The sequence below is a fragment of the Chiloscyllium plagiosum genome, unplaced genomic scaffold, assembly GCF_037043375.1.
Source record: "Chiloscyllium plagiosum isolate Xiang-an unplaced genomic scaffold, Cpla_swu_hap1 HiC_scaffold_5, whole genome shotgun sequence".
Taxonomy (NCBI): domain Eukaryota; kingdom Metazoa; phylum Chordata; class Chondrichthyes; order Orectolobiformes; family Hemiscylliidae; genus Chiloscyllium; species Chiloscyllium plagiosum.
The window spans coordinates 98,201,174-98,219,502 of NW_028270143.1; the positions used below are offsets into that span (position 1 = coordinate 98,201,174).

Genomic DNA, 18,329 nt, shown 5'->3' on the forward strand with positions numbered 1-18,329 from the left:
CAGCCACACTCAAACTGTAATAAAACAGTTTTATTCCTCACTATTCCAGCTGCACTTGGCTCCTGGTAATACAAAGGGCACACCAAACAGTTTAAAAAAAGTTTTAAAGAGATTGCGGACACTATTGGTAATAAAAGATAGCCAATTCTCTTTTAAGAAAAACTCAGTCAGTACCATGCAGGGTTGAAGTCCGGAAAACCTCAAAGACACCAGTCAATTTACAAACTAGTCATCTGACCTCATTCAATCAAATAAGTTCAATTAAAAAAAATTCATGCAAAGTTCCTGATTTAGCAAGTGGCAGATTCATCTTTTGTTGGATGTTAACAATAGGTATCTGTAAGTTAATTAGATATGTTTACTGGACAGATTTTATTTTAGATGTTTGGTGTGGTTAAATATGATAGATCAGAATTGTTGTAATGGGATCATTTTTGTGGATCTTTACATATAACAGTTCAGTAAGTGTGAAATTGCATAGTGATGGCTACCCAGCTCAATTAGTTCTTTAGTCTCAATTGTAATATCCAATGGGGATGGCTGGTGGGACCAATCACTTTCCCCACTGGAAGGGAGTGGGAGAGGGAAAGGTTGATCGAGACTGGTAGCAGCAGAGACAACCTCCTCTTTGTCCTGGCTGCTATGAGCCATGGATTCTCCAGCATCAATTGCTTCATATAATTTTTAAAATGCATTTAATAGATTCGCTTTGTTGCACATGGAGTTGATCCGGGCCAAGACTATGAAAATATTATGAAAGACATCTTCGCCAGACAAAAAGGCAATTACCTGCCCAAAAAAACACCCTGCAGCACTCAGGCTGAATAATTAAGGCTTTGGAGGGCTTATGACAATCATCAATGCACACGAGAAACACTGAAAGAAATCAATCTGAAAAAAATCCCTTTAATGGAAGTGCAAACTGGTATAGACATTCCTCATGATGTTCCTGCAGAGACAGTTCAGGAAAACTGCATTTTTGATACACATAGATCGGTTCATCTGGGCAATCTGCACAGAACACTGATGTAATGGTCTAGTTCACTGAAACCTACCTCAGGTAGTATACAGGCTTTATTTTGTGAAGGAACACGTGCCATATTTGTTATCTGCAGTCCTGGATGAAAACTTTACAGTGTAAACACAATTATTTTATCGCCATGTTACAGTGTTTAGTTTTAAATTATGTTTAAAATATATCAACTGCACCTGTGAGATAAACATGGCACCAAAGCACTCCCCCTTACAGCAATGTCACGGTGACAAGTTGGGATATCTATAGGCATTGACACTTGCAATGTGGCACTGTAAACAGCAGAGAAAGGGCTGCCAGGTAATGGACTGAAGAACCTGGTGGAGGCACAGCTCTGCTTCATCTCACAGGTATACATCAGTGACACAGCAGGTGTCTGCACCCATACTCGGACAAAGCCAAACACCAACAGCTTGTATCATGCTACATAACTGTACTCGTCTGCTGAGGTCTGGCTACGCTCAATATATTGTTTGTCAATGAGGACTTCAATGCACTTCTTGATCATGCTGATACTAGGGTTGAACCTTGCTCTTGATTGGCTGATTACCTGTTAAGAAGAGAACAAATGTTAGGAAGTCTTTATGAAAAATAATCCCTCTGAAGAGATAGCAGAGAGGAAAATTTGAGAAGAAAATGCTGACTATGAACAATAAGTCAATTAATTTCTGAGTAAAAAAGTTTTTTTGCATTAAAATGGTGATCTTCATTTCTGTTTTTACACTGACTGGCTGACTGTTTCTATTATCTTCTCATTTTTACCTTTGCTTTAGATTTATCCCTCTAGAGATTAATTTCTGAAGGAAAAATATTGAATTTTATCTTGTGCCTTTCATGATCACTGCTGCCTCACAACGCCAGGGACCTGGGTTCAATTCCCACCTCGGGCAACTGTCTGTGTAGAGTTTGCACATTCTCCCCGTGTCTGCATGGGTTTCCTCTGGGTGCTCCGGTTTCCTCCCACAGCCCAAAGGTGTGCAGGTTAGGTGAATTGGCCACGCTAAATTGCCCATAGTGTTAGGTGGATTAGTCAAGGGTAAATGTAGGGGAATGGTTGGATGGATTGCTCTTCGGAGGGTCAGTGTGGACTTGTTGGGCCAAAGGGCCAGTTTCCACACGGTAGGGAATCTAATCTAAAATCTAATCTCAACCTCAGGACATCCCAAAGTGCTTCATAACCAAAGATATTATTTTGTAGATTCTGAGGAAGGGTCACTGGATCCGAAACATTAACTCTGATTTCTCCTCACAGATTTTGCTCGACCTGCTGAGCTTTTCCAGCCACTTCTATTTTTGTTTTACAGTATCTGCAGTTCTTTTAGTTTTTATTTTGTAGTGTGGTTTCTGTTTTAACGTTGTGAATTATAGCAGCCAACATGTACAATGCATGATCCCACAAACAGTAAAGAGATTATGGCACTAGTTTTGTTTTAAAAACTTTGCTAAATCAGGGTTTTAGCTATTTACATGATCAACACAATGTGACTTGGAATGAGAGGAAACATGTGTGTGACTGTAATTATCAGTCTCAGTTGGACGATCGGGCCCACGGCCCAACATTTGTTGCCAGGGGCTTGCTAACCTTAGGAAAACAAAAACTAATGAGTTAACTGCAGCGGTATTGCACACCTCCCCAACACAAGTTAAGCGTGTCACTAATAAGGGTTAAAATTGGTCTTACTTCCCAGATATTTGGCATCAAAAGAATATATACAGAAGGAAATTGTGAACAGAGTGTGTAACTAATTCACAATTAGTTTCCTTCCAGGAAGAACATGAACATTAGTGAAAAACACATGGTGAACAAAATTACTATCTCTATGAAAATTAGGCTGGACTCTTCATGAAGTGTGTAACTGTGCATCTATTATGCAGAGAATGCACCAGGAATTAAAATCAAGTAACTAGTGATTATCTTGGGAGGAATACTATATTTTACGAGTTGAAAAACACAAATTGATGGCACAAGGGTCAGAATTGATGATCATCATTCGTCAGAATCTATCCATCACAGCTAATCAGAAACTACATGGATTTGCTTTCTGCTTACCTGCCAGGAGTACTGGAGTATTACAGGGTTTCTGTTGAAAATGTTTTTGGGTGGGCATGTCAATTTATTAACACAAGGTATAGAATGTCAGCGCCCTGGAATGGAACACTTGTCCTACTTTTTCAGCCAGTTCTTAAGCACTGCTTGGTGGATTTATAGCAGTTTAGATAAAGATTTAAGTGACTTTATTCAGTCTCACAAATATGCTTTGATTCCAAATGCATCAACTACTTTCAAGCTGTGCACTTACCTGGAACACATATGGATCTGCTTAAATTAATTTGACATCAACTTTTAAGAGCTGGCAGAGAAAGAGGAGACTTCCACCCCATTAGGTCGGTCTACATTTAAATCTGGGTGCCAGAAGTGAAAGACACTGTTCTTATCCATTTATATGGCCCTGAGCAACAACACATTTCCACTTAGAGATCAAATATCTTCAATTTGTTTTATGCATTGAACAAATTTTTGCTAACATTTTGGTTACGCAAAAAGAAACATTACCTCTTGAATAAGTGCATTGTGTCGCAGCACTTTGCGTGCTTTCATGATGCGGACTATAGCAGCCTGCAGATACATTTTCCTGTCCTCATCGACTGCACTTCTAGTTTGTTCCATCTCCTGAAAGCGATAAAGCAAGAACGAGAAACTTAACATGACTGCTTCATCAGATCTCTGTGATGAGTTTAGTACTTTCACTATGCATTTAACAGGTATAAATGATTAATTTTAAAATAATGCATTTCTTAATCTCGTCATCAAATCAAAATCAAAAAAGCAACTAAAAGTAACTTATATTTTGTAAATAGAATCACAGATTTATTATCGCTCAGAAGGAGGCCATTGAGCCTGCTTGGTTCTTTAAACATGTGTCATTAGCGAGTACCAACCTCCCACTTTTTTCTCATACCCTTGCATATTATTTTCATCCAAATAATCATCCAATGTTGTCTTGAATGCCTGAACTGAATCTGTTCCACTACACTACGAAGACACTACATTCCATATCCTAACCATTGCCTGGTGGAAGAAAAGTCTTCACTTCACCCTTGTTCCTTTTGCATTTCACTTTGAATCAGAGTCATAGAGATGTACAGCATGGAAACAGGCCCTTCGGTCCAACCAGTCCATGCCGACCAGATAGCCCAACCCAATCTAGCCCCAACTGCCAGCACCGAGGTATTTTAAATCTATGCTCTCTGCTTTTTGTTCTTTTCGAAGCAGGAACACTTGCTCTCACTCTTCTCTATCCAGCCTGTTCAAGATTTTGAAAACCTCTATCAGATCTACTCTTAGCCAACTTTCCAAAAAGAACCATCTCAGCTTCTTCAATCTATCCTCATAACCTGAAGTTCCTCATCCCTGGAACCATTCTTGTAAATCACTTCTGCACTGTCTCTCCAATGTATTCACTTCTTACCTCTAATGTCGCACCCAGAACTGTACACCATACTTCAACTGAGATCTAACATGTGTCTTTTACTTTAGCTCAATTGACCAGATTTTTTTTAACCTCTATACATAACAATTAGAGAATAAGTGAATACTTTTCTGCCTCTGATCACTATTCAGTGCCAAATACTGCCTGTTCTCAGTACATAAAACTGGTCCATAATGTCCAGATTTTTCATCACAAGTTTTGCGGTTAACAAAATGAATTCATAATAATGTTATGTGCTCATCAGTTAAATTAGATATATCAGGCTGAGTTTATATTGAATGCCACTTCACTGCAAAGTAATGAAGCCAGCAACCTTCTCTGTGTTTTCTGTTTATTTCCTGAGCTTTTGCAGCCTATGCATGTTTCTGGAGATGCCCATTCTCACTAACTGAGGATCCAACAAACAGGCCTCTGTGGATTGGAAATATGCAATGTGACAATCTCATGTAAAAAAGGAGATAGGCCAAAATGGGAAACTACAGACAAGTTAGTTTGACTTCTGTAGTGGGAAAAGTTTTGGGAGTCAATCATAAAGGAGGAGATAACTGAATACTTAGAAAAACAAAGCTAAATTCACCAGTGTTAGTATGGTTTCACGAAGGCCAAAACAGGCTGGGCAAATGTGCTGGAGTTCTTTGAGGATGTAACCAGCAAGGTGCATAATGGGGATCCAGTGGGTAGGGTGTATCTGGACAGAAGGCATTTGACAAGGTGCTGCGTAACCAACTGATCCAGAAGGATAGGGGGTAAGGGGTAGAGTATTGGCTTGGACAAAGAATTTGCTGACTGACAGAAAGTAGAGGGTTGAGATAAATGGGTCCTTATCTGGATGGTATATGAGTGGAGTGCTGCAGGGATCAGTTCTTGGACCTCAACTATTAGAAATTATCTCAAGCAGGGACAGAACGTAACACAGCAAAACAGATGGGAAAGGAGGCTGTGATGAGGAAGAGTTTACAGGTGAAAACTGAAAGAACTGCGATTGCTGTACCACAATCAAGCCCCTGTCTGTATCAACGATGCTGAGGTGGAGGTGGTTGAAGAGTAAATATCACCAACAATCTATCCTGGTCCAGCCACAGTGAAGAAAGCACACCAACATCTGTAAGCCCCCAGAAGGCTAAGGAAATTCAACACTAACTCTTACCAATTTTTATAGATGCACCATAGAGTGTCCAGATGCACCACAGCTTGGTATAGCAACTGCTCTGCCCAAGACCACAAGAAATTACAGAGTTGTAAACACAGCCCAGTCCATCACCCAAACTAGCCTTCCTTCCACTGACCACCGCTCACACTTCCTGCTGCCTCGGGAAAGCAGCCAACATCATCAAAGAGCCCTCCCACCCTGGTTCTACTCTCTCCCACAGGGTGGCACACTGGCTAGCACCGCTGCCTCATAGTGCCAGGGACCTTGGTTTGATTTCACCCTCAGACAACTGGGTGTGTGGACTTTGCACATTCTGTGCAGGTTTCCTTTGCGTGCTCCAGTTTCCTCACACAGTTCAAAGATGAGCAGGCTAAGTGGATTAGCCACGAGAAATGGGGTTACAAGGATAGGGCAGGGGCTGGGTCTGGGTGGGCTGCTTTTTGGAGGGCTGGTGTGGACTCAATGGCCTGCGTCCACACGGGGTAGGGATTCTATGATTCTGTGATTACACCCTCTTCTATCAGAAGATACAAATGTTTGAAAACATGTAGCAACAGATTCAAGAACAGCTTCTACCCAGATGTTATCAGGCTTAAGAATGGACCTCTCATATATTAATGTTGAACTTTCTCTACAGCTGTAACACTATATTTTGTATTCTGTTCTATTACCACAATGTACTTATGCCAGGTATCATTTGTCTGGTTAATAGGCAAAACAACATTTTTCACTGTATCTCAGTACATGCGACAAAAATAAATCATACTAAATCAACTTAATAACAAGGGGGCATAATTTTAAGTTGAAGGGCAGGAGGTTTGAAGGGGATGCGAGGAAATTCTTTTTCACCCAGAGGATGTTGGAAACCTGGAATCATTGATGGGAGGGCAGGAGAGGCAGGAAACCTTAACCTTTAAAAAGTACATGGATGAACACTTGAAAAGTCTGAACACTCCAGGCTATGGGCTAAATGCTGGAAAGTGGGATTAATGCAGGCCTGTTGGCACAGTCTTGTGTGCTGAATTAATCTATGATTTTGGTGGAAAGATTGTGGAAAGGTACTATTAAATAAATGGTAAGGTTTTAAAGGTTGAGGAACAGAGATGTACATACAAAAACTTTGAATGTGGTAGGATAAGTTGAGAGGCTTTCGAAAATAAATTATATGAAATTGTCAGTTTTATTCACACAAAGAATATTAAAATAAATAAATTATGCTCAAACTCATAAGTTACTGGCCACAGCTATTATTCAATTTAGGTCACCTTCTCATTTTTCCCTCATAATTCCTACAGTTTTGAGTGAGTGAATTAGGAAAAACTGTTTCCAGTGGCAGAGAAGGCAACAATCAGAGGGCACATATTTAAGATTTAAGTCTAGCAAAGAAACATTCTAATTTTACGCAGCAGGTTGTTCTGATGTGGTTAGAAAGCATGGAAGTTTAGTGGAAGCAGGTTCATAGCAACTTTTGAGAAAGTAACGAAATACATACTTGGAAGAAAATAATTTTATTACATAGCTAACCATTTAGCATAGGCATGAGAGGCTGAATGGCATATTGTGTTATACTACACTTTGAAATAACCTTTAAGATTAAATATAATTAAAGTGACGATGTAACATTGTATTTTTTCATAATTTGTTCAAAGCAGATAATAACTTCTTTTATAAAGATGATCATCCAATAAAATAAACTGCTTACCTGCGGTGTATCTTTCTGCATGGAAGTTGTAATTTTAAATTTTGTTCTTTTACTGCTGAAACCCATATTTAAAGAGAAAACTGAATCCAAGTCAACATCTTCCTGCAGTGAGGAAAACACAAGCACAATTATGACTTTATAAAGCAATGGACAACCTGCGCACTATGTCTTTTTATCCTTATTTGCAATAGTTAGGACAACACGGTGGCTCAGTGGTTAGCACTGCTGCCTCACAGCACCAGAGTCCCAGGTTCGCTTCCAGCCTTGGGCGACTGTCTGTGTGGAGTTTGCATATTCCCCCCGCGTCTGCGTGGGTTTCCTCTGGGTGCTCTGGTTTCCTCCCACAGTCACAAAGATGTGCAGGTCAGGTAAATTGGCCATGCTAAACTGCCCATAGTACTAAGTGCATTAGTCCGAGGGAAATGGGTCTGGGTGGGCTACTCTTCGGAGGGTCAGTATGGACTGGTTGGGCCGAAGGGCCTGTTTCCACACTGTAGGGAATCTAATCTAATCGGGGCGGCATGGTGGCTCAGTGGTTAGCACTGCTGCATCACAGCACCAGGGTCCCAGGTTCGATTCCAGGCTTGAGTGACCGTCTGTGTGGAGTTTGTACGTTCTCCCTGTGTCTGCGTGGGTTTCCTCCGGCTGCTCCGGTTTCCTCCCACAGTCCAAAGATGTGCAGGTCAGGTGGATTGGCCATGCTAAATCGTCCATAGTGTTAGGTGCATTAGTCAGAGGGAATTGGGTCTGGGTGGGTGACTCTTTGGAGGGTCAGTGTGGACTGGTTGGGCTGAAGGGCCTGTTTCCACACTGTGGGGAATCTAATCTAATCTAAAAAAAATTAAACATTTCCTCTTACTTGTTCTTGAAACATAGGAAGTGGGGCCAAATGGCCTACTCCTGCCCATTGTGCCTACGCAGTCATTCAACATGATCGTGGGCTGATCCTCCATCTTAATGTCATACTCCTGCTCTCTCCCAGTATTCAGCGACTTGACCTTCAGAGTCTTCTGTGGTGGAGAATTCCACAGGTTTCTTCATCCTTTCTCATCTCTGTCCAAAATGGCCTACTCTAAATTCTGAGACCATGACTACTTGCTTTGGATTCTCCCTGGATCGAGTCTGTCTAACTCGATCAGAATTGAATATTTAAATAAGATTCCCCTCCTCGTTTTTCTAAACTCAGTGAACTCAGTCAACCCAATCCCTCCTTGTATGAGAAACCTTCCATATCAGGAATCAGGCTGCTGAACCTTAGGCAAAGCCTCGTATAGCTACTTTGCTCTTGTATTCAAACCCTCGTGCAATGAAGGCCAATGTACTGCTTGCCATCTAACTGTCTGCTGCATCTCCATGCTTGCTTTCAGTGACCAACATACAAGAGCACCCAGGTTCCTTTATATATCAACAGTTTCCAATCTATCATCATTTAAATAATACTTGGCCATTCCATTTTTCAGAGTTACTAGAAAATAATCTGTTGTCCTGGTGGCTTACCTAAGTTTGCGAGTTTTGATAAGATTTGTACCTCAGGTTGAAGTTCTGGATGTAAGTTTGCTCGCGGAGCTAGAAGGTTTATTTTCAGATGTTTTGTCACCATACTAGGTAACATCATCAGTGAACGTCCAGTGAAGCACTGGTGTTAGTGACCCGCTTTCTATTGATGTGCTTAGGTTTCCTTGGTTTGGTGATGTCATTTCCTGTTCTTTTTCTCAGAGGATGGTAAGTGGGGTCCAAGTCAATGTGTTTGTTGATGGAGTTCCAGTTGGGATGCCATGCTTTGAGGAATTTATGTGCATGTCTCTGTTTGGCTTGTCCTAGGATGGATGTGTTATCCCAGTCGATGTGGTGTCCTTCCTCATCTGTATGTAAGGATACTAGAGAGAGTGGGTCATGTCTTTTTGTGGCTAGTTGATGTTCATGTAACCTGGCGGCTAGTTTTCTGCCTGTTGTCCAAGATAGTGTTTGTTACAGTTCTTGGAAGATATTTTATAAATGACATTAGTTTTGCTTGTTGTTCTGTATAGGGTCTTTCAAGTTCATTAGCTGCTGTTTTAGTGTGTTGGTGGGTTTGTGGACTACCATGATGTCAAGAGGTCTGAGTAGTCTGGCAGTCATTTCCAAGATGTCTTTGATTTGGAGTGTGTGGCTAGAGTTTCTGGGCGCGTCTTGTCTGCTTGGTTGGGTTTGTTGCTGAGAAATCGGTGGATTGTATTCATTGGATATCCGTTCTTTTTGAATACACGGTATAGGTAATTTTCCTCTGCTCTTCGTAGTTCCTCTGTGCTGCTGTGGTGGCTTGTTGAAGTAACAAACAGCAGAAAACTAGTTACCAGGATACATGAACACCAACTAGCCACAAAAAGACATGGCCCTCTCTCATTAGTATCCTCACATACGGATGAGGAAGGACACCACTTCAACTGGGACAACATATCCATCCTAGGACAAGCCAAACAAAGACATGCACGAGAATTCCTAGAAGCATGACATTCCAACTGGAACTCTATCAATAAACACATTGACTTGGGCGCCATTTACCACCCTTTGAGAAAAAGAACAGGAAATAGCATAACTACAGGAAATGACATCACCAACTCAAGTATACCTAAATACATCAATAGAAAGTGGGTCACTAACAGTGCATCACCGGAGGCTCACTGAACGGAAACCTTGGATACATTGCCCTCGTCCTGAGGGACTGAGGAAACGGGATGTTTTCCCAACATAACCTCGTAAGAATCAGTTGACTCAGTACCACGCCATATCAAACTTAAGACCTTCCTCATCTGTGCTTTATCCATCGCAAGAAGCTGAAATATTCCTTCCAACTGTATAAAGCATTTATTTCCATTAATCTGAGCCTTTCTCTAAATTGATTTAGAAAGTGAACAACTATGCCAAAAATTAAATGTTGCACAGACTACTAAGTATTTCCAGCATTTCAAACCCATCAAAACAAGTAGTTATACATTAATTCCTTCAAATCAGTATTTAAACAAGAAAGAATAATAAACTGTATCGAATTTAGGTGTTATCACCATTTCATCAACATACTTGCCTTGTTTGAATCATGGTTGATCATTTTTACATCAAGTAAGGATTTAATGGTTTTGGTAAGTTCTTTTTCATTCATTTGTGTGCTGTCTTGTAGCTCCTTGTAAGTGACTATTTCACTGTTGTTAAATGCCAGCAGCACAGCCATTTGGTATGTGGTAACCATAGCTACATAAGGCTTGGATAAGTAGTTCATTTTTACTTCACCTTTTTCCAGACAAAAGAACAAAAACCACATAAGAGAAAACAAATAGATGCAAAATTAGTTCCAAAAGTTTTCATATTCTGAGAAACAGTTGTCCTAAAATACATTTCAAAGCCTTCTGGATAGTCAAATTAAAACATAAAGCTGTGAAGTGTTCACTGTAATCAAACTAAACAGCAAAGAAGAAACCAGATATTTAGTTCTTCCTGCCAAGTATCTCCAATTCATTTTCGAATAGGCCAAATGTAACAACCCAATAGAGTGACCATGAGGCAATTCCATACGTTCACCTTCTTTAAAAATTACAAACAGATGAGGGAGCCCAATCGACCCATTTATCTGATCCATCCAGAGAAATGACTGATTGCCCAACCTCAACATTTTCTAGATTAGAGTGGTGCTGGAAAAGCACAGCAGTTCAGGCAGCATCTGAGGAGCAGGAAATCGACGTTTCGGACAAAAGCCCTTCATTAGGAATAGAGGCAGAGTGCCTGCAGGTGGAGGTACCCTTCAGGCTCTCTGCCTCTATTCCTGATGAAGGGCTTTTGCCCAAAATGTCAATTTTCCTGCTCTTCGATGCTGCCTGAACTGCTGTGCTTTTCCAGCACCACTCTAATCTAGAATCTGGTTTCCAGCATCCGCAGTCCTTGTTTTTACCAACCTCAACATTTAACTGTTTCTAAAATGATTAGTTCATGTCTCACAGTACCACACGAAAGACCATTCCAGGCATTCCTGCGATAAGGCCTGTATTTGATTTTTACCAGTTTGTGCAACACCTTTTTAAAAAAAAAGTCAGTTCACCATTCCTCATAGATTGGTGACTCATCCACTTGTTGAAAAGAGATTATTAAAACCTATCATTTGCCAATTTTATCTACAGCCCAACAAACCAATAAGATTGTCCCTGAGGCTCTCTTTTCTCTAATGTACATGTCCAGTAGCCAATCTAAATTTTATTATTTCCCACTCTGCCCATGGTGAACACAACTGGACTGGACCAGTTCTTCATACAGTCTCATAGACACAACCTGAGACTTGTGGTCTTTTCTAATAATTATTAGAAATTTGGAAAGTCGAGAATTAACAGGAAAAAGATATTGTTTCTGACATTACAAATGTCCAACATGCCTTTAGTTATGGGACATGTTGAAGAACATGATGGGAACTGGGTGACTTAAACTGGAAATTAATTTGTTAAAACCTCACATCCTCATGCACAGTTAAGACAATGACCAGGAATATCCTTTTCCTCCAAATCATAACGTAGGAAGGAGTTTTTCAACTTTGGACATTTTTCAACAAGAACAGAAAATTTTAGAAATAACCAGCAGGTCAGGAAGCATCTCTGGAGAGAAACTGAGTCAATATTTCAGGTTGATGGTCTTTCAATGAGACATTGTTTCCGTTTCTCTTTCCACAGATGATGCCATCAACTGCTGCGTATTTCGGTAAGTTTCTGCTTTATACAGCAGCAACAATTACTAACTTCTGTCTTCCTTTTAGATTTCCAGGCCTCTCCAACATTTTGTTTTTAGGTTTTATACATAAAACCTCAATGAGTATAAGGACAAGACTCACCACTGAATATGTTTGCAATTAATAAGGAAAAAAAGAAGATATATTGGGAAAAAGTGAGAATTGAATTGCAACTTTGTATGAAATATAGCTTCCCAAAATTCTCTTTAACTCTTCTAATGCCAAAAAATCAAATGCCCTCCTATAACTGATGAGTAACTTGTACACAAATAGCAAAGGGATACAAATGTGCAAAGTCTGCTTCAATTGTGGTCAATGCAAATATATTAGAATGAAAAGGACACGTCTATAAACTGTAAAACAGAAGTCCTGAGACATTCATAAATATCTTCTTTTCTGATGAGAGGAGAACAGGGAGAGGTTTATTAAAAAACAACAGCATAAAATGCTAGAGAAACTCAGCAAATCTGGCAGGATCTGTGGAGGGAGACATGTTTATGAAGATACTGATGTATTCTGATTTGTGACCTTACCTGTACATAGATAGTGCAGCCAAGTAAGTTTCCTACCACTGAAGTGCTGGTTGTAAAACACTTCAAACTGCAATAGAAAATATGATTACATCAGACAATATTCTAAAATTTTGCTTTGATTACATTTTTAGAAAACTCTGTACTGATGTTGATGAAAACTTGAAGATGACTATTAATTTAAATAAAAAACCCAGAAGAAATATATTTTCAAGTGGGGAAGGAAAGCCTATCCCTTCTGTTTTGAAATCAAGTTCTGCAACATTAAGGTGAATACAGGTCAAAAACTTGCCCTACTAATGTCTGACATATTTTGACTTTTTTGCTTTTTACTTCCTCAAAAAACAGTAATAAATTAGTTAAAAACAATTTTCGTTTCACAAAATCACTGTGCCTAATTACATCAAGATTTTCTAACTGCAGTGCTATAGCGTCTTTAATAATTCCAGCAGTTTCCTGATGACAGATGTTAGGCTAACTGGCTGAAGTTGCTTACTTTCTGCCTTCCTCCTGTATTGAATACAGCAAAATTAAGCAAATCAGTGCTAATTGTTTAGCCAGCGACATTGCCTCAATATGTACGCCATCCACCTCTGATAGACAAGAGCTGTAACATGGTCAATGTTCAAGCTGTCCTGCAGAAACCCACCAAGTTTATTTTCATAAAACTCGGCTCACCTGTGACTTATTTAGTAGTGGCTTTAATGTCAGCTTAGCAAACTTCAAATTATTTCATACTTTAAAATGATTATAGACTTTAAAACAATTATAGCCTTCAAAATAATTACAGACTTTTAAAATGATTATAGACTTTAAACTGCACAAGCAATTGCACAGGAGATTCGTGTGGCATAGACAATGTGCCAATTTAACTCCATCCTTAAATTTCAAAGTCTGCGCCACCTACTAACCTACCATCTGCACACTCTTTTCCAATTCTTGAGGAATGGCAAATGTAGATGAAGGTGCTTGAGTCAGCGGCCATGCACCAGCCTAAAATAATTAAAAGCACAAAATAAGGTTGCACCATCAAAATCAGCAAGTAAATGTTATAATTTAGAGTTAATTTTCAGAATATTTTAAATTTCGAGTAAAAATGTACTTAAAACAGGTGACAATATTATCTCATATTAAAGATCATTTTTTTCAAAGAGGAGACATTGAATTCATCCTGTATATAGGTAAGAAGAAAGCCATCTTAATCGTAAGTCACCCAACTTGCTATCACATCTCAGCTCCCATCACAGTTATTTCAAACGACTTTCTTTTATCCAATTCAGAAGTTTATTTGTGCGTAAAAGACAACTTATGGCACCAAACTAATTGTGCTTTTCAACATTTTAAATCTTTGCCCCTTATTCTACAGTCAAAGATGAATTTCAATTAATTTTCAGCTTTTTCTCTTAAAAAAAATTTTGTATTCTACATACACCTGAGACATCCTGTAAAATACCACCTTTTAAAAAGATAAACCTAAGTGCTCTCGGCTTTTCTCTCAGTTCTCCTAGCACTATATCATAGTCTTACAGAATTGAATTGTCTTTAGTACAAAATGCAGAAGGTTTTTCGACATTTTATACATTCGGAATCATATGGTCTGCTGCCTTTATAATTACATGTACAGCTGGAAAACAGCTTGTCCTAAGAAAAATGATATATTTATACAGTATTTTATTAAGGTGGAATACCTCAAAACATGTCTCATAGTAACACATCCAAACAACCTTTTAGACAAGTATGAAGGAAGTTAAATAACTAATGTTCAGATGCAGAGTACCTATTCAAAGAAAATGTATCTTTTAAATATTCAAAGATAATTCGGAACATCTCCCTTAAAGTTGTAGCCACATTAACAATGCAAGAATACCCTCAGTATATTAGTCCTTATTTTTTGGCACTTCAGAAAAAGTGGCAATATTTTTGCTTTTGTTCACCTTTGACAAAATGCATTATCTGCTAATTGATGACTACACATCTCCCTAATCAAGAAACAATTTTGGTCTTTGGTTAAGTTTATTCGGAGTGTGGAAATTTCGATACCATGAGTTGGACAATCAGGATTTAATGCCTCTTTGAGGAGCACCCACATGTCCAATGGACGTCCTGCTCGATCAAACAGTGATTCATGTGCATTAACATGTCCACGATGGGAGGTTCAAAGAAGTTGAGGGTATTATTGCAAGTATTGGAACAAATTTATAAAAACTGAAAGTTATCCATTTGAATTAAATCAACACCATGCCAGCTCCAAGTGAATACATTCAAGTGCAACAAAACTCTACAGACAACAAAAGGTCAATATCTTACTTGTACTGACATAATCAATTCAAACCAACAATCCTGATTCTGTCACTTTACAAACAAAGAAACTTGGACAAACTTAGCAAATTAACTCTCCAAATAATCATGTATTTAACAGAAGAGACATTTCAAAAAGCTTTCAAAAACTAGTATGCCATGTCACCACATTTCTCACCTTCGCATTACAATTACAGTAATGCCTGGTTACTATACATTTGAACTCTCCAAGATTTTAGATACTGCACAGTGAAAATTTATTGAAACTTGCCGTGGGAAATCATGCTTCAAAAACACATCGAAACAAGCAGCAGGAGTAGGCCATTCAATATGATCATGGCTGATCCTCGACCTTAATATCCCTATGCTATATTCCTACTTTCTCTCCATACCTCTTGTTGCCTTTAATATCTGAAAAAAAGTATCAGTCTCTTTCTAGAATACCCTCAGTGGTCTGGCTTCCATCACGTCTGTGGTATCAAATTTCACCCGATGACCATCCTGAGTGAAGAAATGTTTCCTCATCTCATCTCAAATGGCCTTCTCTAATTCTCTGAGACAGTGACCCATTGTTCTCAAGGCCCTAACCAGGGAAACCACCCTCCCTGCATCTAAGTCTATTTAGCCCAGTTAGAATTTTGTACTTTTCAATCGTCTCATTTTTCAATTTTATAAAAATTCCAGTCAATGAATCCCAGTAAAATGAATCTCTCCTCATATGAGAATCCTGCCATCCCCTGGTGAAACTTGGCTGCACTTCCTTGATGACACATATATCTTGTCTTAGGTAGGGAGACCAAAACTGCATGCAATACTCCAAGTGTAGTCACAACAAAGCCCTATATAACTTAGCCAGACATCCCTATTTCTGAACTCAAATCCTTTTGCAATGAAGGCCAGCATTCTACTTGCCTACCTAACTGCTTGCTGCACCTGCCCCTTTACTTTCATTGGAAGACAAGGACACACTCCAGATCCCTTTGTATGTCTACATTTCCCAATATAGCAGCATTTAAACAATACCATGTCTTTCTGTTCTTTCACACTAAAGTGTGTAACTACACATGTACCCACATGATACTGCATCTGCCATATGTTTGCCCACACACTCAACTTGTCTACTCCAGTTTGAAGACACATGCCCACCTAGCTTTCATGTTGCCAGAAAACTAGGAAATTAGGGATTTGGTTCCTTAATCCAAGTCATTTATAATTTGTGAATATCTAGGGTTCAAGCATTGATCCCTGCAGTACATCACTGGTCATTGCCTGTCACTGGGGAAAAGACACATTTATTCTCACTCTCTGCTTCTGGTCTCAACCAATTCACAATTCATGCCAGATCACACGTTCTCTAATTTTACTCACTAACTTCTAATGTCTGACCTTATCAAAAACCTTCTTGAAATCCATATATGCCACATCCACCGGTTCTCCCTCATCTATTACACTCGTTACATCCTCAAGTAAAATCCATTAGATTTTTTAGATTGGATTAGATTAGATTACTTACAGTGTGGAAACAGGCCCTTCAGCCCAACAAGTCCACACCGACCCACCGAAGCCCAACCCACCCAGACATTTTTGTGCAGCATGATTTCACTTTCATAAAGCCATGCCGACTTTGCCCAATCCCATTAATACTTTCCAAGTACTCTGTTGTCACATTTTTTGGAACAGACTCGAGCTTTCTCGCCCATCATATATGTTAGGCTAACTGATCTGTAATTATTTTTTCTCTTCCTCCTTTTTAAATAGTGGGACTACATTTGCCACCCTCCAATCTGTAGGAACTGCTCTAGATCCTGGGGATTTACAACCCCATTATTTTCAAGAGCACCTTACTTTTTTTTTAACTAATCCTGATTTCTTATTAATGTTCTCCCCCTTCTCTTGGCCCTTGGCTTGCTAATACTTCTGGAAATTATGTGCCCTTTTTGAGAAGGTAGAACCAAAATATACATTTGATTATTCTGCCATTTATTTTTTCCCTGTAATAAATACCCCACTTCTGACTGCAAAACACTTACATTTATCTTTGCTCAATATTTTCTACTGACATATTTTGAAAAGCTTTTACAGTCAGTTTTTATGTTCCTTGAAAACTTACACCCAAACTCTATTTCCCTCCTCTTTAGGCTGATACATTTGAGAGTGTTTCATATGTTTTCCCTATTCAAGAAACATCACCAGAAAAGGATAAATTGAGAGTGAATGTGCTTGATTTGAGTTAACCTGTGATCGAACCAACCTGAAGTACATAGATCTGAAAACTGATTCCAAGATCTATTACAGTGTCCTGTTGCCTTAAAAAAGTGGCTGTAAATTTGTTGTTTAGGTCAGCACTGACATTCATATCAGTGTACATCCTGTGAAGCTTGCTCGTGAATTCGTAACCACAGGCTTGCTGCGTAGAAAGAGTAAAAGAGGTGTTACTTCCTCAAAGCAGTGTGCTATTACAGTCATATAGATACTTTTAAAAGATTGTTATAAAGGCATATTAGACAATCCTCTATCAGTGGATTTGCAGGCAAGGCCCTTAACTGAGGCATTAAAACTTTGAGGCCAGTGACAGGAGTTCAGAGAAAGGTTGTGACTTGACATGTGGTGGACTGAGGAGCATTCACTCAACTCAAGAGCTCTCTTGCCACATCAGAAGCCTCACCTCTTCAAAGTTCTGACACCCATGGATCCTCTCTCCATCCTAGGATGCTCCAGCAAATCCCTTAACCCTCACAGGCCTCACCTCTCTTTTCTGCCGTGAGACCCCTCTGCCCACCAGGGCCTATCTACTGCAGGATTGCAGGTCTTACAATCTGGCGACTGCTTGTAATGCCAGCCCTGCCCACTGCTGCTCAGAATACAGAGCTTACAGTCAAGTGAGGGGCCGAATTCCTGTCTCCAGCCAGTTAACACCTCCTAAAACAGTTATGGGGCTGCTGTGATCGGCAGGGACGTGTTCCCTGCCAACTCTTCAGGCGACAGAGTGGAAAACACTGCCATCTGAAATAAAAAGACGGCCCATAAAGTCACCTTGATTGTAGTTTGAAATAATACAAGCATTCAAGACTTTATTGCACTGAACCATTTCTCTCCAAAGTTAAATTAAATGATGGGACAATACCTTGTCAATATTTATGATATAAGCTCTTGTAGAAGGTAAGCTAATGATTAACATTATAGTAGGCCCCAAAATAATTTTTCTTCATACAACTCTCTGTCAAGTTAAACTCCATTTTAAAAAAAAGTACCATTATTTGCTTTAAGTTAGCTACTGAATACTAAGCCCTTTGCATTCGCAGAACTAGATTTGAAAAGGAGAAATGAACAGCCCCCAAAGTACCTCTACCAGGATTTGAGACATACTTCAATTTATTTTTAAAG

The 18,329-nt window shown here is 39.3% G+C and overlaps 1 protein-coding gene across 4 annotated transcripts in view; it reads right to left on the bottom strand.

Moving 5' to 3' along the window:
- Positions 1-886: 886 nt before the first annotated feature.
- Positions 887-18,329, bottom strand: part of cul2 (cullin 2) — a 76,462-nt gene continuing 59,019 nt past the window's right edge. For all 4 annotated transcript variants that reach the window (XM_087987525.1, XM_087987527.1, XM_087987526.1 and 1 more), the window contains 7 exons: positions 17,197-17,352; positions 13,563-13,640; positions 12,651-12,717; positions 10,438-10,640; positions 7,377-7,478; positions 3,588-3,704; positions 887-1,583 (listed from right to left, as the gene is read on the bottom strand). In XM_087987525.1, the coding sequence (XP_087843651.1) occupies positions 1,452-1,583; positions 3,588-3,704; positions 7,377-7,478; positions 10,438-10,640; positions 12,651-12,717; positions 13,563-13,640; positions 17,197-17,352 (855 nt within the window). In that variant the 3' untranslated portion in view covers positions 887-1,451. The remainder of the gene's footprint in view (positions 1,584-3,587; positions 3,705-7,376; positions 7,479-10,437; positions 10,641-12,650; positions 12,718-13,562; positions 13,641-17,196; positions 17,353-18,329) is intronic.